Source organism: Rutidosis leptorrhynchoides, chromosome 4, assembly GCF_046630445.1.
Source record: "Rutidosis leptorrhynchoides isolate AG116_Rl617_1_P2 chromosome 4, CSIRO_AGI_Rlap_v1, whole genome shotgun sequence".
NCBI lineage: Eukaryota > Viridiplantae > Streptophyta > Magnoliopsida > Asterales > Asteraceae > Rutidosis > Rutidosis leptorrhynchoides.
Window position 1 is genome coordinate 560,475,377 of NC_092336.1, and position 23,707 is coordinate 560,499,083.

A 23,707-nucleotide genomic window follows, 5' to 3' on the forward strand; every position below is an offset into this window, starting at 1 on the left:
TATAACTCCCAACGGCTCTTTAGGACCAATTAGCTGTTACTCCTTTGTTGTATAAATAGTTGAGCATTTCATTGTAAAGAAATTAATTTTCAAGCTTGTATCAATTCAAGTTCATCAATATAAACTGATCAATACAATTACAGCTTTTTAATTCTCTTAAATAACAGACTGTGCTCACTTTGAGTGCCTATGATTTTATTATGGACTACAATATTTTGACTAGTTAATAAATGATTTGGATGTTGGTGAATAAGAATATCTATCATCGTCTCTGTTTGTTGGATGCATGATTTTAGTAGAGTATGATTATACAGGTTAATTTACCTGCAAAAATAATTGTTATATCGTTTGATTATCGCGTCTTCTAATACTGACCCCGGAGATGTGAAAACTAAAGAACTAATAAGTTGTTGCCTACAGCTTAAAATTATAACTAGATTCTGTAAATTATCTCACCCACGGCTAGTAGTTAATTTGACATGCTGTTCCCTAAATGATCTAAGAGCCGATCACAATGATTTTTAAAATGCTTATTTGAGGCTTTGCATGTTTTACTATTAATCAAATATGGTGATTTAATTTGCGTTTAGTATTGTCTACTTTCAGTGTACAAAGCCATTTTTAATACTTATTTTAGTGTTAATTGGAAATAAATCTATTACGAGTAGAATTTTCATATATTGCAAAATATGAGCAAATTGTTGTTTTAAAAAAAATAGAAAAAAAATCTTAAGTAGTTATTTGGAATAACCGATAAGGTATATGTTAGTAAATACAATTTTGGTATCACCCTTGATAAAAATTGGTACTAATAAAATAAAGAATAAAGATAGAATACGAATATGAGCAATCATTTAGACATAGTGAGCCTTGGAGATGAATTACTCCATATATATTTTAGGATGACCTTGTGTTATTTTTATTGGGGCAGCTATACAAAAAGTCTTATACCTCATAGCTTACTATTGAAAATGCTAGCTACATTATATTTTTCAGGGTAGGGGATACCACCCCCTATTACGGATGGTAAAAATACGCATACCCGATAGGATACCCGAAATCCGACATTATTGAACTGGGTCTGGTGCGGGTTTACGAGTCTAGAGATTAGGGATGGGTTTAATTTTTCTGGGTCGGGGATGGCTTTTAATAAAAACTCATTTACCCAGCTCGTATACTCGATCCATAAACCTGTTTTACCCGATCCAATGGATTTTAATAATAATGATAATTGAAAATTGCAATATTACATTATTGTGTAAGAAAACTGCTAATATTGTGTGGTTCATTTGTTTACATATAAATGATATAATTGATATAATCGATGTTGTTTAGTATGAAATTTGTTTGTTTATGGAATGAATTGAACTCAGATGGTGAATACAAAAGGATGGATAATAAACCAAATGTAAAAGAAAGATGATAGAATGACAATTCAGAAATAAAAAGGTAGAGAAAGTAAGAGGAGTTTGGGAAAAATTGGTAGAAAAGGGAATAAGAATGGAAAAACACAAAATAATCTGATCAAGAGAGGAAAGTTCTAGAGGATGAGTGGTTATTGGAATGTAATAACGAAAATACCATATGATGTGACAACATCTATAGTAATTGACCCCATCTCCATAATTTGTTTATTCATAACTGACGATGTTTAGTAAGAAGTAATTAACTAATGTGGCGTTTACTGTTTAGTATGGAATTTGTCAAATTTAAAATCAGAGTCATGCATGCAAATTTTATAATATGTTAATTGCACCATATTAAGATTGTAATAGTGATAACAAGGTTTCAAAATTCGCTATTCAGGAATTAATCAGCCGAGTTTTGAAAAGAGTAATCGGCAATTTGGAGATTAATCGGGGTTTAATCGAATTATACTTTATACATGTAAGTATTAAACTTCAAAAATTATATGTATAATAGAAGAAACCATAAACATAAACTTTAATGTAACTGTCTAAAATTGTTAATTTTGTTCAAAAATTTTAAAGTTTCTGGCTTAAATTCATGTTAAAATGTTGACCAATTTTGACTTTGACCGACTTTGGTTACCAAATTCGATTTTGACACATCAATCGACGCTAACCGAATAATTAAACGGATTTTGAAAAATCGGAATGGGCTGCACTTAAAAGCGAGTAATTCGGGATTAATCGGCGAGTAACCCGGTTTTTTTAAATCAATGGTAATAACTAATAACATGTTTATGTTATCTTCCTTTTTCGATATTCGATACCCGCGGGGTAATTCGTTAACCCGTTACCTAGTAAGTAAATGGAGATCCCCGTTTACCCGTAAAAAACCCGATAACTCGACAGTTTGTAAGTAAAAAGGGATCAAAGGCGGAACTACATGTAGACCAAAGAGGGCCATGGCCACCCTAAATTTTTGGACAAGTACTAGTATTTTTTGTTGTTGTGGTGTAAAAAAGGAACTGAACTCAAAAAAATGCAGCAGCTCTTTTGAAAAATTCAATCATCGTGCTTTCTCTTTGCCTAAATTTATGTATTGTCCACTACTACTTTCTTCATGCCCTTCTTCCCATATTCCCAAATCATCACTTTCTTTTTGACTTATTGCATTAGTCTTCTTATTAACTTGCCTTATAATGTCAGTCGATGTGTTTTGAGATTGATTCAGTTGTTTTGTTTATTGCAATAATAATAATAATAATAATTGTAGTTTATAACTAAAAGTATAGTTGGTGGCAAGGTAAGTCTAAGGCAAATTAGTACATCAATTCTTTATATTCGTTTCTTAAATGTAAGTTGATATTATAAACAAGTTACAATAGTGCTCGGCTTCATTGGAACTTGGATATATATACTTGGTATAAATTTTCTATTTCGTAAAGAAATATTCACTATTTTGGCCCTCCCACTCACAAACTTCAAGTTCAGCCCCTGAAAGGGACCTACCGGGTATATGTCCGGGTTTGAGAAGGTTTCTTAATCGGGTTCGGGAATAAGATTACCTATACCCCATCAAAACTCGGCCTGATGTCATCCCTACCCCTTTTGTCATAGAAGTTCCGCCTCTGTTTACCCTTTGAGAAGGTTGACTAATAACTCCCTCCAAGCTTCTTCAGCATGCTCAATCTTGTAAAATTCATTACCAAAGGGTTTTCCAAGTTTTGGCCAAACTGTATCATGAAATCTCATTAACTTTAAAGTTATGAGTTCAAGTTATGAGTTCGAGTGTAGTTGTGAAAAAATGGATGTATATGTGTTTGTCGTTCAAAACAGAAAATAAAGAAAAAATTGATCATAAAAGCCCAAAATTATTCATAGCAGCCCAAGATGCAGACCTTTTTATTCGGTAAAAAGCCAATAATAAACCCAATTAAACCTCGTGAAATAAATTTGGCAAAACTAGGGTTTTCTTTCTCCTTTGTTGCATCATATACCTTCCTCATTGTGTGCCTCCGCAACTGAATACCTCGAATCTCTTCAACAATGGCCGAGCAGGTTTAAATGACTTAATTAAACTATAATCTTTCACCTGTATGTTTATCCATCTATTCGTACGTATAGATCTTAACATTTTGTTTTTTTATATTGATAGACCGAGAAGGCTTTTTTGAAGCAGCCTAAGGTGTTTCTATGGTAAGAAACTACTATCATTTATAAATAAATTATTTTAGTAAAAAGTTTGTATTGTATATATTGATTGTATTGCAATTGTATTGTATTGTGTTAGCTCAAAGAAAAGTGGAAAGGGGAAGAGACCTGGAAAAGGTGGAAACAGGTTCTGGAAGAGTGTTGGTCTTGGTTTTAAGACACCACGAGAGGCAATTGATGGTACCGTTTTTATTACATTTTAATTTTAATTTCATTCTAAGTCTAATTTGTTATTTCGTGTAATTTAATTGTATGATGTTGAAGCTGTTTATTTGATGTCAGTTTTTAGTGTTTTGATGATGTGAATACATATAACAAATGAAGCTGTTTATTCTAAGTTTAATCTGTTATTTCGTCTACAATAATTGTATGATGTTGAAGCTGTTTATTTGATGTCAGTTATTAGTGTATTGGTAATTGATAATATGAATACATGTAACAAAAGAAGCTGTTTATTCCAAGTCTAATTTGTTATTTCGTTTGGATTTAGTTTAACATGAAGTATTTTGGGTGTAGCTCTCTAAGATTTGACAAATTAAGTTTATTTTAATTTTGTCAATAAATTGAGCGCAGTCCATCTTCGTTACTGCTTTTAGACTGTTAATTATGTGAATAATAATCTACCTGGTTTATTTATAAACTATTTGAGTATTCAAAGTTTTATCTTGAATTAACTATAGAGCAATCGTAAGAGTTTTTAGCTTCTTATCTGATTTCTGAATAATAAATTGCTGAATTCTCAAAATTTATCAAGGGAGATAAGTAATTTTTGCATTATTTCTATTACAAGTTTTGTTACATTTGTATAGAGGTTCAAAATTTAACATGTTTCTTTGTAATATAGTTACTGATACTGATCTTTAATCTTAATATGGTACTTTGTTATAAATAGGAACCTATATCGACAAGAAATGCCCTTTCACTGGTGATGTTTCAATCAGAGGACGTATTCTTGCTGGTACATGCCACAGTGCCAAGATGATGAGAACCATTATCGTTCGTAGGGATTACCTCCATTACGTTAAGAAGTATCAAAGGTACAATTTTATACCCTTTTCTGACAATATTTTAAAATATTATAGCATTTTTAGTTCTCATTATATTTCCGCTTTCTTTTTATGCATAGGTATGAGAAGAGGCATTCGAACATTCCAGCTCACATCTCACCATGTTTTCGTGTGAAAGAGGGGGATCATGTGACTGTTGGACAATGCAGGTTTGTTAATCCTGAGTTTCTCTCTTCTGGTCTACTTTCGACGTATTTTAATCATCTTGTGAATTTGTTTTGTTGATATTGAAAAATGGTATTTGTTTGTTTAGACCCTTGTCCAAGACGGTGAGGTTCAACGTGTTGAAGGTTATTCCAGCTGGATCTTCTGGTGGTGGAAAGAAGGCATTTACGGGCATATAAGAAGCTTATCTTCTTTAGCTTGTTAGCTTCTCGGAATACAGTTCAATCTGATTTGCTGATTGGGTGTAATGTGGTTTTGATTATGGACTTTGTTTAATGTTTTTGTAGCCGTAATTGTTTGTTCTGCTATTTACTCTTGTTTACAGTTATGATAATGATTACTCCGTATTAAATCAGATTTTGATATGTCATGGTTTTCTATTTTATTTTGATGGCTAACATCCCATTGAAATTCACATCAAAGCTATGCGTAAGTAATTGCTTTAACTGGTAATTAAAGCACGCTTGAATTTTTCAACTGAGTTTTTTTAGAAAATACCATGTATACCAAAATGTATACAACATTGAGTTGTAGTTCAACTGGTATTGGCTTGTCTCACTTAGCAAGAGGTTAGGAGTTCGACTTTTGGGCCGTAACATTGTACTCAATGTTATTTCTGACATGAAGTATCCACCCATGTCGCCTTTTGCTTAGTGCGGAAGCAGCAGGGAGGGGGGTTTTTACCGGTCATGCCCTCGAATTGGTTCGGGTTTCCTTCAAGGCAGTAGTTGGAGATTTAGAGGAGGTGCAACTTCGAGAGATGAACGCGTGAGTGGTTTAGTCCCCCTACCAAAATGTATACCAACAGCCCCCTTTTAACTTCTAGGAGTTGTCATGGCTGGCACATTGGACAAATAAGTTGTGTTCCTTTCGAGTTGCATGTCGTCATCAACTATGGATCTTGTTAACGTCCGACATCAGAATTTACTGAAATTGTCTCCCATTTCTTTTTACGCAAATAATAATAATAGCTATAATATTGAAGAGGAAGAACCATGACCATTTTAACAAGGAAGAACCACCATCGAAGTTCAATCCTTCATTTAGAAGCAAGAATCTCATATATCAGATACCTCAGTTAGTATATAACCTGACTCAACCTTGTTCAATGTTACTACTAATATATAACAATCAACTAAGCACAAGGGTCGAAATACATTCATGAACCTCGTGATTTTAATTCACATGTGAATAATACCCAAATACAGCTTTACACAATTCAATACTCAAATGTTGATGCTGCTCCCGATTCGAACAGCTTCCGCCCGCTTCATTGACAACCTGAATTTTATTGTGCGTTTCGGGTCCTGAAATCAAACAAACGTTTACATAATTGTATCATGATCAGTCAAGTGTACATTATATTTGACAGTCAGTACTTTCAACATGCATATAGGATGCTTGCTACCAATCCTTTGTCCAATACTATTAGACGTCCCTTTTATTATATTTCAGATATAAGGACTTGTCAGGGAGTAACCACTACAGGTGGCAATATTGACTCATTTATGAGTGAATGGGTCGATTTGAGTAATACTATGAATGTACTGGGTAAACTAGTAAATGCATAGATGATAGAACTACCTAACAATTTTTATATGAACAATCTTAATCTGGCAGGTTATTGCAACTTGTCACCCATGTTGACCATAACTAAAGTTACCCATTTTGACCTACTACCCTACCCGTCCATTATGCCACCTCTATGCATAACAGTTATGCTATAAGGGTTGCACTTCGTAGAAACTCTCGTACTTTGTTTGCAAAGCACAATTTTACATTTATAAACTACAACCGATTTTAGTAAGACTGCATCAAATTTTCTTTTTGCAATACTCAGTCAAAATAAAAAAAGAGGAGTTACCAATTAAGAAAATGGCTCAAGAACTTTGGGTCCTGTGATCCGTCCGACATGAGCAATGAAGGAGAAACTCCATCACTATTCTGAAAATCTCTCAGTTGCAAGCCTAGAGACACGGCTTCATTAGTCTGAAAGTCCTTATGTGGTATAGTGAAGGACGGTCCATTATCACATTGAAGATTATCTGACGGGGACGCCAGGTGTCCCCCATCATCTGTATCGGGAAAATTATGGGTTGGTAGTAATAATGACGTTCCATCAGTACTCTGAAAATTGGTAGGAGGCATTTCAAGGGGTATTTCGTCGTTATTCCTGAAGTCTTTCCATTGTTGATTCACCGTCTTAATCTGTGTGTAAAAGTTTACCCCCGACTTCCCTGAAACTTGTATAAACTAACTTAGATTTGAAGATATTTTTATAAATTTGAGAAGAAACCAAAAAAAAAAAAAAAAAAACACCATGGAAGTTTAGATCTCCTGAAAAGGATGCTTCTGTCCCAGTAAAAGAGAAGAACGGAAGTGGGGCAGGAACAGGGACGTTTACACCAACCTGTGGCATTTTAAGCTTAAGTCAAGGATATTAAATTAACTAAATATTAAATTAAATTAAATATAATATAATAATAAATACATTATAGAAAGAAGGTAAACATAAAAATCAATAAGATGATATTTGACATGTCTGAATTCAGATATGCACAGGGGACTGTTGAGTGTCATCATAGACAAGACACACAGGGGTTTAAGCTCTGCCTATATTCCTTGTATAATATAGATGAAAAGGCTAAATTGAAGCCTACCTATTACGATCATTATTTACATTATGCAATAAACCATATGGATAATGAATAATTGTTGATATTCTGTCTATTAACATATATTGTATCTACTTATGCATTATAATCAATTAATCATTATTTGGTAACACACACTACAAGCCTACAATACCTGGCCAGCTTCTATGTCAGTTTGAAATTTCCTTGCTGACGCACCATTCTTAGTGAATATTGATGCCCCAAAGCCATACCTGATCCAGAAGCAAACTTAGGAGATGGGACAAAACAGAAGGCCTTAATCCTTTCAGAAGATAAGGATTGTGTGAGGTTCTCGAAAATTACCGATTTCTGTTGATAATACTTATGGCTTGCTCTAAGCTTTCAGCCTGAAAATACGAGGGAACATTGGTGTTGAGATGTCAACTACAATTAAATTAATGTAACCAGCAATACTATCTATATATATATATGACAGTGGTGAGAGTAAGCCAACCTGCATACAGAGAAGAACTGGGCCAGTAATCTCCTCCTGAGCACACAAAATAGTTATATTAGGATCACGATATCTTCTATCCGAGAACCCAAAGAAAATTAAGATATGGTACCTTGTAACACAGCATACCATCTGTAACATCAGATAAGATAGTGGGGCCGACAAAATTTCCCATCTCATATTTTGGAACCTATGTTGGCACACCAAATTTTCATTAGCATAGCACAAATGGGACATTGATTACTATGTACTAGTTAATGATATACCCACCTCAATGTGCCTTCCATCAAGAATTAACCTAGCACCAGCATCGATACCCGTTTGGATTAATCTGTTTACCTTTTCTTTTGCCTGTTAATTAGAAATACATCAGATAAGGGGAAACAACTTTCTACGAAAACACTAAAAGGTGATCTGGAATCGTGGCAGCTACTTGACACACAGAAGACAGAATGACTAATAAATAAAAGCTTTGAGAGAAAGCTAAACTGCCACCTGGGTCCGAAATTGATTTCTTAGTTTTACAAAGTAAAAAACACAAAACAAATCGTCAAAAAAGGATTGATGTGTGCACCGTTTTGTTAATAACCGGGCCAAGATCCGTATCAGCATCAGTTCCAACGTTTACTTTAAGTGCTTTTGCACGATCCACTAATTTTTCCTCCCTGCAGCAGAGAACAATTCAGGAACCCTTTTTTAAGTGCAAACTCCAGTTAACATAATTCTAATCATGAAACACATATCAGTTGATACTCCAGGATATGAGTTGATACCATGATCTTGCAGCTCCGACAAATACAACACTACTCAATGCTGTACACCTTTGTCCGGCAGCACCGAAACCGGCAGCAGCAAGCGCATCCAAAGTAGCACCCATATTTGCGTCAGGCATGACAATGGCATGGTTTTTTGCACCTATATTTGACTGAAAGAAGTACAGAGAAGTCAAATTAAGAACAGTAACGATTTCACATAAGTGTGTTGCATAGCAAGGGAAGGGAGATAAGTATGATACCTGTACACGTTTGCCATTGGAAGATGCTCTTGCATGAATATGTGATCCAGACTAAAGAAAAATGAAATAAATTAGAAACTACCTCCACAACCAAATATAGACTGGACTTTTTTTTTCCTACTTTTTGAGGTTTGGAATAAACTCATTAACTAAATTCAAATGTATAAAAGCAAGTACAAGGTAAAGAAAAGACTATATTATGAAACACGTATAGAACAGTGATTATGTTTTGGTTGCACCGTGTGTTAAATATACCCTAAACTAATGTAAAGTTTTAATGAGGACAAACACCAATGTAACTCAACGCAGCTACGTAAACGAGTTTCGATGTATCTTCATTTCATAAACTTATGTAAACATTCAACCGGGGTAACAAATTAGCAAAGAAAACTCGACACTTTTTATCTTCTCCAAATCATTGGGATTTAACCAAGCAACTTAGTTACAACAGCGACTAACCTAATTCAACGTCAAAACCAACCAGGTATACATATCAGGAGAACCTGATAAAAGTTGCATGTTACTAAAGGAAGTCGTGTAGATATATTATTACTTTATATTATCACTAAGACTTACAAGTTACAACCTGAAAGTGAAGTTTAAAACTTCGGTAATAGAAAGCTTTTAACATCATTCATAGTATATATTATGGATAACTATTGAAGTACAGACAAAAGATAACTATATACAGTATACTGTTATCCATAAACATCTGAAGAATTTCATAGAGTAAATGAAACTTACAGAATCTGGACCAACAAATGTTATAGCTTTGATATCATCGTCATCACAGATGGCATTCACAATATCCTGGCCGATCAAGAACGTAACAATTTGATCACGGAACAATTCAATCAATTCATTTTCAAAACTAGAACTACTAAGACATCTGAGTGTGCTTAGAAGGCTAGAAGCAAATACTACAAATTGTTAATTTGTTAATAACTAGTATAACATGGTGATTCCGTTGAAATGCGTTGGGTAATGGGTATAGGTTCAAAAAATGGAATGATTTTTTAGATTTTTTAATTTCAAGTTGGGGTGTAGTCAATCTTTGACTTTAACTCAGATAGGAAATGCTAAAATGGAGCCCACATGATTTAATGTAACCCCTTCAAAGTTGAGGATTTGGAAAACCCATGTTATTAGTATCAATATCCAAGTATACTTACGTTGGTTCCATGAACTATATTTAGTACACCGTTGGGCAAGCCAGCCTCCATTGCTAATTCTGCAAGTATCATGCAAGCCCCTGCGTAATGATTTTGGAGGGGTTTATATCATCTGGAGAAGGTTGTATCTATAAGGAAAAAAAATCGCAAAAGTACATTTGCCAACTTATAGAGCTATATAATTTGAGAAAGTGGTCAAGTTTCAAAGGCTAGGTGACCCACATCAACAATGCATTAAATAACGTAACTCATATATGATCCAGGTGCTTCAAATACATTCAGAAACGTAAAAAAGAGCATGCTTAAGCATGCAGATTAGCCATCATACAGAAGCTACTATCAAATAATAAAACTTGCTACTAGAAGAAATAAATCTTATAAATACATGTTTAACGAAATTGTACATTTCAGAAGCAGGGTGGAAAAATCCTACCTGGATCTTTCTCCGATGGCTTAAGGATAAATGTATTACCACATGCCACTGCAATTGGAAACATCTGCATTACATCACATGGAACTAGAGTAAATATAAATAGATATCTAGTTTTACAGGGCATAAAAATGCAAAATAAGTTTAAGCACCATATATACGTATAAGTGTATATATAAAATAAAATAATACGTATACAGTCTTTTACCAATAAAGGAACCAATGCTGGAAAGTTAGAAGGGCATATTCCGGCACAAACACCAAGTGGTTCCCTCAGGCTGTAGCTATCAACTCCACTTCGTATATTTGAAACAAAATCCCCCATTTGGAGGTTTGTCATCCCACATGCAAGTTCAACCACCTCTACAACAAAATACAACTTATCATAAGTGTTAAGTTTAATCAATTATAATTACATTAACATAAATGAAATTTCGAAACAAACGATCCTCACCCATTCCACGAAGCATTTCATTGCGTGCATCCTTTAACGTTTTTCCCTGCTCTGAAGTTATGTTTTGAGCAATCTTATCCTACATAACAATGAAGACTTACATTAATAAAAATTCTGATGATGAGCACATGGAGATGTAAATGAATTAAGACGCATACAATGTCTCGACGAATAAGTTCCTGAAACTTGAACATGATACGCTGACGTGTCATGACAGGAGTGTTCCGCCATGATGGAAGAGAGCATTTAGCTGCAAATACTGCTGCCCTGAACTCTTCGCCAGTGGTTAGAGGAACTTGAGATACAACTTGTTGGGTTGCCTACGATAGATGATTTATTTGGTGAATCACAATCACAATCATATTGAAATTAAAAGGAAGAAAACTTTTAATTTGTAAACTTACAGGATTTAACACATCGATAGACGTTCTTGATTGTGAGTCTATGAACATACCACCAATAAAATTTGGTACCCGCTGAAAAGTAAATAACCAACTCATGTATTGGAAAATTAGATATGACATTTAATAAAACTGTCCTACCCTCCTGGACAAAGTTGTAAAAGTCATTAGTGGTCGGAACCTTGTAGGGACTAATCAGAAACTAGTCGGACGTCGACCTACTTTAACTTTGACCTACTTTGTTCGATTTTAACCAATTAAATCCGATTTTGAACTATTAAATCCAACTTTGACCGGATAAATCGGCCAAATCGGGGATTAGTTAGACAGCTTTATAATCCCAACTAGTCGGGGGACGCTTTAATTCATGCTCCCAAAAACCATTAAGAATGTCTGACTATACAATTACTCTAATTACTCTAAACATATTAAAATACATACTGAAAGCAACAGAATTCAAGGGTAATGGAAACAGTAAATAGTACTATAAGCCTATAGTGAACTGGTAGCTATGAACCTATGACACCACCACAACCCCATAGAATAAGAGCATGAACAGCGATAAACTAGCCCTCCTATGCTGATATAGTACATCACAGCTTGCATGCCAATAAGCATAAGCAAACAATAAAGAAGGCTATAGAACAATAGCACCACTCATATCTAAAGGTAAACAGCACAAACGTTTCTAACATGCTTATGAATACTTTTCTTGCCTTCCTCGCTAAGAGCCCAAATCTCTCATATCTCGTTCAAACGCACACTCAGCTCTCGAGTGATACATAATTCTTCCATCCACACTAAATGGGCTCAGCCCTTTTTCTAAGCGGAACATGTAACAGTAAGGGATATAAAATCTATCAACAATTTTTGCGTATGTATGTTGTGTTTCAGATGTGAAAAAAAAAAAAAAAGTTTCTAAGGTTTCCCATGTTCAGGTTACACGGGAGGGCAAGTAATCCAATCCCATACTCTGGTGTACGCAACCCAGCATGGTTACTCCTTAACTGTTTCCAACCCTTCTCTACAAGATTCGAACCTGAGACCTCTTACAAGGATATCAGAGCCCAACCACTGGGCTATCTTGTGTAAAGAATGAGTTAGAAGGTTTTTCCCTATTCGGGTTACCCGGGAGGGCGAGTATTCCGACCCCTGGTCTGATCCGAACGGATCTTGTTGAATGAATTGAACCATTGTTCTGTTCTATGCCCTAATGTACGTAGCCCAACATGGCTGTCGCCACCACAAAATCCAACCTAAGCCGGATTCAAACCCAAGACCTCTTGCAAGGAACTGAGGGGCCCAACCACTGAGCTAACTTGTGTTTCAAATGTGAGTGTCTTAGTATTCATGTAAACAGCATACTTGCATTGAACTTTGTATGAATCATGAACTCTTACAGGAGGATAACGCTGTCTCCAAGATGGTTCTGACGTTGTTGACGAATTAGAGTGTCCTTGAGCTGTTGTCTGAGGTCTCAATGTTTTATATCTTCTAACTGAGCATGAAAGCAGAATAATAGTGAGAGACTAACAAGATAATTGTAATATCAAGCCTTGGTAACTGTCTAGAGTAATAAAAAGACAAACCTCGACTGGTATCCTATTTTCATTAAGAACAGGTTCCTTCAAGTGGTTAGATAAAGCAGTGACATAATGTGCATGTTGATAAAGTTACCACTCAAAGGGAATGGAAAATATAAAGCAACTTCCATCAATAAATATATATTGTAATCCCGTTTCCTGCTGATATTTCATACTTTTTTTTCTCTATACAAATTCCTACTTGGATTAATCTGATCGTTTTAACCTAAGCCTTCTTGAATACCAAACACTGTTATCAGTTTTTTTTCTTTTTTTATTGTATCATCCCTTAGATTAAATGTTGGAAGTCACCCCTAGCTTTTATGTATGCAAGAGGGAAATGCAGAATACATAAAAAAAGGTGCTAGACAAATTATTAGTACAGTAACAAGCATTTATGGACACAATGTACAAGCAAAACTTGTATCAAAAACAAAAATCCAAATGAAAACATAAGTATCTGGCACTGTAAAATTACAAATAATCTTTGGATAGGTTGGAAATCGGTGCTAAAGTGCCACAACTTGTAAGATAGATACTTTATACACGTCCTAATTTGTTACTCTATGTCACTGTATGGACGGTCAATTATCAGTTCTAACTGTGGCAAGTAACTGGTGATGGTGCAACAAGCTAATTCGCACAATACAAAACTAACAGGATTCGGGAGTGGTTTTGGAGAATGCTCAACATCTAAAATTACACAAATAAATGTAACAAATGGTGACAGGAAGGAAAATTTCACTTTGCAATGCGTTTAGTTGTTTCGGTGGAGCTGAAGTGAGATGCAACCAGTGATGTAATAATTGATAAGTAGCTGTTAATGTATGTAGGCTTCGGCAGAGGCTTACTTGGTGGTTAAGTTAGGGTTTGGCCAACCCTAATTTAAATGGGCCGGGCTTAGGTTGATTAGACTAGGGTTTGTCTTAATCCTTGTCTATAAATACTCTCTCATATGTACATGTTTTGTATCACCTTCAAATTAATAATAATACTCTCTAGTTCCAAAGTGGATGTAGGTTTCACCTAGAAACCGAACCACTATAATTCTCGTGTTGTTTTTATTCTGTGTTTATTATTCGGCTTGCTCGTTTGTGATTGTTAATCGATTAGGGTTCTACTCTGATAGAAGGCAGGTTTTAGCCTTAACAACTGGTATCTAGAGCTCATGTTTAACCCTAGCCGTCACCAACAGCTGCTACAGTCGCAATCAAGGTGCAGCCGTCACCTTCTCCAATTGTTGCTGTTGTTCGATTAAGCAGATTACAGATCTGCTGTTGCTGTTACAAGTCTACTACTGCTGCCTCTTTTTTTTTAATCAAGGTCAGCCGTCATTAACAGCTTCATTAACAGCTGCTGCTGTTAGGATCTGTTGCTGTTACAATTAAGGTGCAGTCGTCACCTTCTTCACAGCTGATAAACACCAACAGATAGCAGCCTAGGAGCCTCTGTTGCCGTTAATTACAGCCCAATAACAGGTGTTTTTTTTTTTGCTGCTGTTCCAGATCTGATAAAGCTAGCTAAATGGCTGAAGAAGGAAGGATTAAAATTGACAAGTTTGATGGGCAAGATTTTGGGTGGTGGAAAATGCAGGTTGAAGATTTGTATGTCAGAAGGATCTGATCGATGCCTTGAATGAGAATAAACCAGAAGGAATGAAAGACGACGAGTGGAAAACACTTGACAGGAAAGCCCTAGCAGTTGTCAGACTCACGTTGACAAAAAGTGTTGCCTTTAATATTGTGAACGAAACCACGACACATGGTTTGATGAAGACCTTAGCAAATATGTATGAGAAGCCGTCTGCTTCTAACAAGGTGTTTTTGATCAGACAGTTGGTAAACACCAGGTTGAAAGAAGGTGCTTCAGTAACAAATCATGTTAATAACTTCAACAATATTATCTCTCGGTTACTGTCAGTTGATATCAAGTTCGATGACGAAGTCAAAGCTCTTCTATTATTATCTTCGTTACCTGAAAGCTGGTCAGGTTCAGTCACAGCTATCAGTGGATCCAAAGAGTCCTCAAAGCTAAAGTTTGAGAGCATTCGTGATTTTATTCTTGGAGAAGATATAAGAAGAAAGAGTTCAGGAGAACCATCAGGAAACTTGTTGAGCACAGAAGAGAGGGGTAGGAGAAAAGGCAGAAGTAACACCACCAGGGGCAGGTCAAAGTCAAGGAGGAGTGTGTCGAGAACGAGGAATGATATTAAATGTTGGAATTGTCAGGAGACTGGACACTTCCGAAACCAGTGCACTAAGCCAGTAACATCATCAAAGCCAAAGGAAGTTAATGTTGCAGTTGCAACAGATGATTATGATAACGTCCTTGTTTGCTGCATTGAGAATTCAATTGATGCATGGGTTATGGATTCAGGAGCATCGTTTCATGCTACTCCAAGTCCACATTTGATGAAGAATCTACGAACAGGTAATCTTGGTAAAGTTCGTTTGGCTAATGATCATTGTCTTGACATTACAGGGATTGGAGACTTAGAGCTGAAGATCTCTTTGGGTACTAATTGGACCTTGGAAAATGTCCGAGTTATTCCTGACCTAAAGAAGAAACTAATCTCTGTTGGACAGCTTGATGATCAAGGATATAGTGTGCTATTTGGTGAAGGTCGGTGGAAAGTAATAAAGGGGAACTTAGTAATAGCCGAGGGTAAGAAGAGAGGCACTCTTTATATGGTAGAAGTTCCAGCTAATGAAGTAAATACAGTTTCCAATGATCGTAGCTTAACCAGTCAGTGGCACCAACGTTTAGGTCACATGAGTGACAAAGGAATGAAAATGCTAGTGTCTAATGGTAAAATTCCTGGTCTAAAGAGAGTTGAATCGGACTTTTGCGAGTCATGTGTTCTAGGAAAGAAGAAGAAGGTGACCTTTGCAAAAGCAGGCAGAACATTAAAGGCTCAGAAGTTGGAGCTAGTATACACGGATGTGTTCGGGCCTACTCCTGTATCTTTATTGGGAGGAGCACGCTATTATGTTACTTTCATCGATGATTCAACACGCAAGGTATGGGTTTACTTTCTTAAAAATAAATCTGATGTATTTGAAGCTTTTAAGAAATGGAAATCTGCTGTTGAATTATCTTGTGATTTGAAGGTAAAATGCTTGAAGTCGGATAATGGAGGAGAATACATCAGCACCGAGTTCGTTAACTATTGTGCTGATCATGGCATTCGGATGATCAAGACGGTTCCAGGTACTCCACAACAAAACGGAGTTGCAGAAAGAATGAATCGCACTTTAAATGAGAGAGCACGTAGCATGAGACTTAATTGTGGGCTACCAAAGACTCTATGGGCTGATGCAGTAAGCACTACCGCTTATTTGATCAACCGTTCTCCATCAGCTCCGCTTGATTTCAAAATACCCGAAGAAGAATGGAGAGGTAAAGCAATCAGTTATGAGCATCTAAAAATCTTTGGGTGCAGTGCATATGATATTAATAAAGATGGTGACAAACTTGATGCAAAAGCAAAGAAGTACGTGTTCATTGGTTATGGGGGAGATGACATGGGTTACAGGTTATGGGATAACAAGGGAAAACATGTTATCAGAAGTAAACATGCCACATTCAATGAAGCGGAATTGTACAAGGATTTCAACTCAACACCAAAAGAAAAAGAATCAGTTGAATTTGAGGTTGACACAGAGACAACTAGAGAAGATGAAAGGGAAACTCCAGAGTGTGAAACTGAAGTTCCAGTGGGAGTTCCTAACAGTGAAAGCTTGGAGTCTGATCACGAGCAGACTTCAGATAGTGGGAGCTCAGACTCTGATGATGAGCAGACCCCACAGCCCCCATCACAATCTGACCAGTCCAATTGGGTCAGGAGATCTACACGAGTTACAAGACAGCCAGAAAGGTTTAGTCCAACAGTTAACTATCTTCTTTTGACAGAAAATGGGGAACCAGAAAGTTATTCTGAGGCAATGAAGGTGAAAGATTCGTTCCAGGCTATGAAAAGCAAGATGGAATCTTTATTGAAAAATCAAACTTGGAGGTTAACCAGGTTACCACCAGGAAAAAGAGTCTTACAGAATAAATGGGTTTTCAGAGTCAAAGATGAAGCGGATGGTTCTAAACGATACAAAGTCAGATTAGTTGTCAAAGGATTTCAACAAAAGAAAGGAGTCGACTATGCTGAAATCTTTTTTCCAGTAGTGAAGATGACGACTATCAGATTGGTTCTAAGTATGGTTGCAACCGAGAACTTACACTTAGAACAGTTGGATGTTAAAACAGCCTTCCTGCATGGCGACATTGAAGAAGACATTTACATGTCTCAACCAGAGGGGTTTCGTGTCAAAGGAAAGGAGAGTCTTGTGTGTAATCTAAAGAGAAGCTTGTATGGTTTGAAACAAGCTCCCAGACAGTGGTACTTGAAATTTGATAATTTCATGGAGAAGACAGGATTCGTGAGAAGTTCTACAGATCATTGCTGTTATTTGAAGAAGTTCAAGAGCTCCTATATTATATTGCTTCTTTATGTCGATGATATGTTAATTGCAGGTTCTGATATGGTTGAAATACGCAATTTGAAGAAGCAATTATCTAGAGAATTTGAAATGAAGGATCTCGGGCCAGCTAAGCAGATTCTCGGTATGAGTATATGCAGGAATAAAGATGGGTCAGTTTCTTTATCTCAAGAAAAGTATATTCGGAAGGTTCTTGAAAAGTTCAGAATGAATGGTGAGTCTACAAAGCCAAGAAACACACCGTTGGGAAGTCATCTAAAGCTTTCTAAACATCAGTCTCCTAAAACTGAAGTAGAAAAAGTAGAAATGGCTAAGGTTCCTTATGCATCCGCAGTGGGTAGTCTAATGTACGCTATGGTGTGTACAAGACCTGATATAGCACATGCAGTTGGGATGGTTAGTCGCTTTATGTCAGCTCCGGGGAAAGAACATTGGGAAGCAGTGGAGTGGATACTGCGGTATTTAAAGGGTACTCCCAAAGTTGGGTTATGTTTCAAGGGCAGAGATACTACTCTCAGGGGTTATTCTGATGCAGATTTGGGTAGATGCAATAATACCTTCAAGAGCACCACCGGGTATGTATTCACTATAGGAGGAACAGCAGTGAGTTGGATGTCCAGGCTTCAAAAGAGCGTGGCTCTATCTACTACTGAAGCAGAATACATGGCCTTGACTGAAGCCAGTAAAGAACTAGTGTGGTTGAAGCATGGTTTAAAAAAACGGTCGCCTCGTACGCCTTGAGGCGCGCCTCCATGCGATTTTCGAATATTCCGTTTTGAAACGTCCGGCTCAAAGGCCAATTAAAACGTACGCCTCAAATGGGAGAGGCGGTTCGATTTTGGTACGCCTCACAGGTAAGTGAAAAACGTACGCCTCATGTTCACAGCCAGTCAACGACGGTCAAACAGCATTTAACGGTGTCGGAAACCTTAGATGTTGCCGGAATTGAGTAAAGATGAGGAAGGAGAACACGAAAATTAAATAAAAGAGAAGATAGGAAGAAAAAAAATTGAAACCTGTAAAATCCGGAGACCGGAGTTGGGGCTTTTGTTCTTGGAAGAATATTTCGTTAGGCATGGGTTATTGAAGCATCCCAAAATCAGACATAGTTTAATTAATTCTTTGAGGTACTTGTCTGGTACTCGTAATATCAATGGAAGAGAAAAGGAGAATGATCTTTTTTTGATCATCATAATAATGATAACGATGATGATGATATGTATAATAATAAAGAAAGAGAAAAGAAGGAAACAAGTGATCTTTCTAGATTAGTGTTGTTGGTAGATATTTTAAGTACGTTGTATTTATTTATTTATTTTTTATCAAAGAACAATAATAGCCCCTCAACTTTTACCAAACTTTAATACCAAGAACAAACTAGATATGAACTCTTAAAACTTTAATTAAATGACATTAACAGCCCCTGTTAATTTTTTTATGTATTTTTTTAACTCCGCCTCGAACGTACGCCTCGGTTCGCCTCGAGGCGTACGCCTCGCCTCACAGAGGGGAAACGCCTCGAGGCACGTTTCCGTTTTTTTAAACCTTGGGTTGAAGACATTCATGAAAGAACTGGGCAGCAAACAGACAGAATTTGTCTTATATTGTGATAATGAGAGCGCAATCAAGTTAGCAAAGAATCCAGTCTATCATGCTAAGACGAAGCACATTGGCATGAAGTATCACTTTATCAGAGAACGGATAAGCAATGGAACATTTAATCTGGAGAGCATTCCAGGTTCAAAGAATCCGGCAGATATGTTCACCAAACCAGTAACGCTGGATAAGTTGAAGCTGTGCATAGCTTCAACTGGCCTTCAGGAACATTGAAGAGAAGGCAGGAACTAGAGAGAGTAGAAACGAGCAAAGTCTTACAAAGCAGAAGTACAAGAGTGCAGATCGATGTATTCGAAGCCTCCAAGTGGGAGATTGTTAATGTATGTAGGCTTCGGCAGAGGCTTACTTGGTGGTTAAGTTAGGGTTTGGCCAACCCTAATTTAAATGGGTCGGGCTTAGGTTGATTAGACTAGGGTTTGTCTTAATCCTTGTCTATAAATACTCTCTCATATGTACATGTTTTGTATCACCTCCAAATTAATAATAATACTCTTTAGTTCCAAAGTGGATGTAGGTTTCACCTAGAAACCGAACCACTATAATTCTCGTGTTGTTTTTATTCTGTGTTTATTATTCGGCTTGCTCGTTTGTGATTGTTAATCGATTAGGGTTCTACTCTGATAGAAGGCAGGTTCTAGCCTTAACAGTAGCTCAGATCATATAAGCTAAAGGTCCGGATTTATAAGACTTAAATGTATCTGTTAACAATTCTTAATTATCTACTACTGATAAACTTGTCCAGGGCAGACTGCCTTCATCGTCAGCAAATATTAAATCATTTGTTACTACTTATTTGTTCAAGCTTCGAAAGAAGCACAGCTTAGCTAGTATATTAACAGCCAACTCACATGGGAAAACAAAGAAGAACATAACAACAAAACTAATAAGGATACCATTGAAATTAACGAACAAAACACGAGCAGGACAGATGATATACCCACATTCCTAAAGAAGTACAAACACGAATGATAGATGACGATCATAATATAAAGAAAAACACTTTAATGCCAAATTTTAAAAGGGTAAACATTAAATTATTTAAATTGAGAAGCCCCACCTGTGAGATTTCCTTGACGAAGCTTGGTTTTGATATTATAAACATGCTTTGGAGTTGATAAAAGCTCTGGATTATGCTGTCTCAGTCTCTTTAAAATTTGACGTGGTTTTAAGCCAGCATCTGTCATCTCCTTAATAAGTAATACCTCATTCTCTGTAAAACGGCGAGCGGATGGATGCTGATTGATATCAGTTAAAGGTTCGTGATTGTGTGAACCATTCTTAACTGACAGTACCCAAAAACCATCATCCTTTCTACCGATTAGTTCAAAAGGACAATTTGTAAGCCGGGAACCAGATTTTCTTTTGCGAACAAGTTCACCTGTCCCGTCGTCAATCGATTTACGCCTGTTCCTATAAACACCTCCTCTTTGGCATCCAAGAACTACAACTTTCTCCTTTTTTGATTGTTTAATAGTTACAACATATCCCTGAGAGACACCAAATTCCCCAACATGTTGAATAAGTTCTTCACGATCGAGGAAACTGCCAGGTGGAGGTGGAAGCATTTGTGGGGTATCTGAAACTGCATACTCGTCCATCACCGAGCAGGTACCTGCATAAGCAAAGGGAAATTCATGAGATTACTGTAATAGCTTATATCACCCCACATGTTGGATGGCTTTCACTAGGTAACAGTTGTTCTTGATAGTCGAGTACGTAAGCGCTTAAAATCAAATAATATTTTGAACGTCAATTACCTAGTAAGGCCATAAAAATTCACTGCATGGAACATTGGGGACAAAATTGACCAAAAGTTAATAACATGATATGATCTTACTGGGACGAACCGGATAAGATCCAAAGCCAACCCTGGGTTCCTAAGATAGAAGGAAAGAAAGGAACCGGAGGAGAGCCCGACCAAGCTATAAGCTCAAGTGTAGAACTCACTCCCAAAAGCTAGCTTGAAGGAGGAGGGGACACCTTGACTTATAAAGCTCCAACCACATGCATATGCCCACCGATGTGGGACATTATACATATGATTGGTATGGATCGTAACAATACCCCACCCTTAAAGGGCCAACGTCCCCGTTGGACACCTCGAAAGATGAGGCTAGCTCTGATACCAATTGATATGATCTTACTGGGACGAACCGGATAAGATCCAAAGCCAACCCTGTGTTCCTAAGATAGAAGTAAAGAAAGGAGCCGGAGGAGAGCCCGACCAAGCTATAAGCTCATGTGTAGAACTCACTCCCAAAAGCTAGCTTGAAGGAGGAGGGACACCTTGACTTATAAAGCTCCAACCACATGCATATGCCCACCGATGTGGGACATTATACATATGATTGGTATGGATCGTAACATAATAGTCCATGAATTACATCACATCTTGATATTAAGTGAATGTTCGGTTCAGTTATGCTAATGTTCGGTTTGGAACGTTCTTGTCAGATTTAGTTCGGTTTGTAATGTTCGGTGGAGAGAAAGTAGATCTAGAGAGAATAAACTTGAAATTCCATTCCACTAACTTTCTTGAACAATTGTGTAAGGCTAGTGAAAAGTGCTCACCAGAAACACAAAGGGGAATAGGAGTATTTATAGCCAACACATCCTTCTCTTACAATTAAGCCCTAACACAATTAATGCTGTTTTTAACAATGAAATTGAGATCCTAACAACTAAAAAATTCAAACGGGTAAACGGACAAAGTTTTGTCTGTTCAGGCTACCTGATGAGGAATTGAGGATAAGTACTTTTACTCAGATGTACGCGGTCTAACTGGGTTAACTGGGTTATCAGGTGAACGTTTCCGACCCTTTCCCTAGACCTGGCCACTCCAAGATATGCTACTCGTAGGGTTTGAAAATGAGACGCTTGTGAGGATATCAGGCCCCGCCCAAAAGCTAAAAATTTGATGCGGGAAAATTCAATAGCAAGATCACAAAAGCAAGAATTTTACTATACCAATCCATTCACACACATCATAAATCCTCATATAACATGCAATTAACAATATCATTCTCCTGATTTTATAGTTCATTAAGTAATTTGTTACCTTATCTTAAACATCATCAGTTTCATAATGTGCATACATAGATGATAAATCACATTTACCATTCTTTTTCCTTTAAACATCTTTCCAGTTTCACAAAAGCCAATCAACATAAAGATAGTTAAGATGATTGAAACTCACCGTCGCGGATGCCACAAAACAATCACGAGGCTTGTAAACCGACGTTACCAAATCACCTCTGGATATCAATATCTAAGTTTTTACCGAAGACGAAATCACATTTGAATTCACTATACGACCAAGTTTCCTGCACTACAGCAATAAACCGTTTAACAATCTACTGCTAAATCAATGATACAACAGTAACATTTTAATATGTAAGCAACATCAATCGATCTAATTCGGGTACATGGTAAAGCAAACTGCTAACTTAAAACAGTAAAATGACATATAGAGCGTCTAAACCCTAAATTCATTAATTCTTACATGTTATACTTGTTTATGACATGATTCATACAGATAAACCATAGCGCAATCTAAATGTATATAAATCATTCAAACTACGTAAATAGAAAATGATTGTAACTTCACAGTCACTTAAAACTCACAAAAAAAAATCTTTTTCGATGGATTAAAATACATAATTCTATGTTCAACGTGAATAATTAATAAAACTGTAAACATAGTAAAAATCTAGGGTTTTCTTCATGATAAAATTGAATTGATGCAATTTATAATGAAAATTACCTGGATACCGGACTCTGAATAGACCTGATGAGATCGATGAAAGTAAACTAGTTAAATTGAAGGGTCTGTTGTTTTTCTTAGTTCTGTTTTTCTTATTTGTTTATTTGTTTATTATTTATTTACTATTTATTTATATACTAGTAAAATGACCCGTGAAATCACGGGTTTGTTTAAACGAAACAATTTAATGACATGTTTTAGGTATTAAGTGAATGTAAATGGTGAATTCATTTATTTTAATGACCCGTTTAACTAAGAAACTTGTCGTTGTTTTTACAAATATATAGAAACATGTATTTTCGCATACTTATGTAACGTAATTAATTTCGTAAAAAGAATCCATATTTGAATATTAATAATATAATAATTATAATTATAATTATTATATTAAAACTAAATAATAATAATAATAATAAAGTTACCTCAAAGTTAAGTATTTATATTTTTAATAATAATAATTATTATTAGTAATATAAATGCCTTTTAAATTTTTTTAGAAAATTAAAATTATAATTTAGGAGAGATTAGTATTTCCTTTTATAAAAGATTTTCTATTATTATTTTTAATTAAATTATGACATCATCATTATGAAAATTAAAGAATAATTAGCTTAATGATAACATCCTCATTTTAGAGCTTTATATGACTATATAGATTATTATTATGATTATTATTTTATTATATTTAATGTTTTATTAATTTCATATATCTAACCAACACTTAACATTTAAATTTTGGGGAGTGATACGTACACAACCTTTTTTGTTATGTACACAACCAACATGTTTTACAGTGTTATA

The 23,707-nt window shown here is 36.0% G+C and overlaps 2 protein-coding genes across 4 annotated transcripts; one reads left to right on the plus strand and one right to left on the minus strand.

Moving 5' to 3' along the window:
• Positions 1-3,350: 3,350 nt before the first annotated feature.
• Positions 3,351-5,243, plus strand: LOC139845299 (small ribosomal subunit protein uS17-like). The gene is made up of 6 exons (XM_071835558.1): positions 3,351-3,467; positions 3,565-3,605; positions 3,700-3,800; positions 4,513-4,657; positions 4,747-4,836; positions 4,941-5,243. Exons 1-6 carry the CDS (start codon positions 3,456-3,458, stop codon positions 5,029-5,031), a joined length of 480 nt encoding a protein of 159 aa, XP_071691659.1. The 5' UTR covers positions 3,351-3,455; the 3' UTR covers positions 5,032-5,243.
• A 632-nt stretch (positions 5,244-5,875) lies between these two features.
• On the minus strand, positions 5,876-22,985 carry LOC139839691 (methylmalonate-semialdehyde dehydrogenase [acylating], mitochondrial-like). 3 transcript variants are annotated; one of them, XM_071829823.1, is made up of 22 exons: positions 22,907-22,985; positions 22,340-22,466; positions 20,201-20,755; positions 12,854-12,951; positions 11,457-11,528; positions 11,211-11,372; positions 11,053-11,131; positions 10,807-10,961; positions 10,602-10,665; positions 10,169-10,248; positions 9,741-9,806; positions 8,997-9,047; positions 8,755-8,906; positions 8,556-8,646; positions 8,252-8,332; positions 8,094-8,171; positions 7,982-8,017; positions 7,831-7,874; positions 7,661-7,739; positions 7,172-7,262; positions 6,717-7,095; positions 5,876-6,159 (listed from the first exon to the last, which is right to left on the minus strand). In XM_071829823.1, the coding sequence occupies exons 3-22, from the start codon at positions 20,739-20,741 to the stop codon at positions 6,141-6,143; spliced, it is 2,418 nt and encodes an 805-aa protein (XP_071685924.1). In that variant the 5' UTR covers positions 20,742-20,755; positions 22,340-22,466; positions 22,907-22,985; the 3' UTR covers positions 5,876-6,140. The 3 variants fall into 3 exon arrangements, with proteins under 3 accessions (XP_071685924.1, XP_071685923.1, XP_071685926.1); XM_071829822.1 differs by lacking the exon at positions 22,907-22,985 and having other exon boundaries at positions 22,340-22,666; XM_071829825.1 differs by lacking the exon at positions 22,907-22,985 and having other exon boundaries at positions 6,717-7,089; positions 22,340-22,664.
• Between the last annotated feature and the right edge of the window lie 722 nt (positions 22,986-23,707).

Excerpts from the sequence above, each read along its gene's own strand:
- LOC139845299 (XM_071835558.1), top strand. Across the intron at positions 3,606-3,699 it reads CAGCCTAAGGTGTTTCTATG|CTCAAAGAAAAGTGGAAAGG; the intron begins GTAAGAAACTAC and ends GTATTGTGTTAG. Across the intron at positions 4,837-4,940 it reads GTGACTGTTGGACAATGCAG|ACCCTTGTCCAAGACGGTGA; the intron begins GTTTGTTAATCC and ends TTGTTTGTTTAG.
- LOC139839691 (XM_071829823.1), bottom strand. The coding sequence starts at position 20,741 with ATGGACGAGTATGCAGTTTCAGATACCCCACAAATGCTTCCACCTCCA. Across the intron at positions 8,172-8,251 it reads TTGATGGAAGGCACATTGAG|GTTCCAAAATATGAGATGGG; the intron begins GTGGGTATATCA and ends GTGCCAACATAG. Across the intron at positions 7,740-7,830 it reads AGTATTATCAACAGAAATCG|GTATGGCTTTGGGGCATCAA; the intron begins GTAATTTTCGAG and ends CTTCTGGATCAG.